The sequence below is a fragment of the Eimeria mitis genome, genomic scaffold (assembly GCF_000499745.2).
Source record: "Eimeria mitis Houghton genomic scaffold, Emh_scaff134, whole genome shotgun sequence".
Taxonomy (NCBI): Eukaryota; Apicomplexa; class Conoidasida; order Eucoccidiorida; family Eimeriidae; genus Eimeria; species Eimeria mitis.
In genome coordinates, this window is record NW_013568835.1 from 24,854 (window position 1) to 25,370 (window position 517).

General features: G+C 55.9%; 1 protein-coding gene across 1 annotated transcript in view; it reads left to right on the forward strand.

Annotated features, from left to right (window-relative positions):
* Positions 1-517, forward strand: part of EMH_0094130 (uncharacterized protein) — a gene marked incomplete at both ends in the record, with an annotated part of 20,333 nt that overhangs the window by 14,573 nt on the left and 5,243 nt on the right. The window contains one exon of the mRNA XM_013494929.1: positions 1-232. Within this exon, the coding sequence (XP_013350383.1) occupies positions 1-232 (232 nt within the window). The remainder of the gene's footprint in view (positions 233-517) is intronic.

Sequence of the window (517 nt, forward strand, 5' to 3'; positions counted from 1 at the left end):
ATTCCTCGTTGTAGGCCCCTGCAACGCAGTGCAGGACAAGCAGCTGCTGCTGCTTCAGCAGCTGCAGCAGCAGCAGCAGCAGCAGCAGCAGCAGAAGAAGAAGCAGCAGCAGCAAGAAAAACTCAAGGATAGGCTGCTGCTGCTGCCGCCACCGCCGCAGCAGCAAAGTCTGCTGCTAGCGCCGCAGCTATCTGCTGCTGCTTCAGCTCCAATTCCTGATGAAATCAAGAATGTAAGCAGCAGCAGCAGCAGCAGCAGCAGCAGCAGCAGTTGTTGCTGCTGCTGGGCCTTTGGCAGACGCACAGGGGCTCCTTGTTGCCTGTTGCTGCAGCAGCAGCAGCAGCAGCTGCTGCTGCTGCTGCTGCAGCAACAGCAGCAAGAAGGCCAGCATGCTCAGCTTGTATTGTGTTGTTGCTGCTGAGCCTTGTGTTTGGTTATTTACCTTCCCTATATTCTGCTGCTGTTGCTGTTGCTGCTGCTGCTATTTGTGTTGCTACTTTTGCTGCTGCTGCTGCTC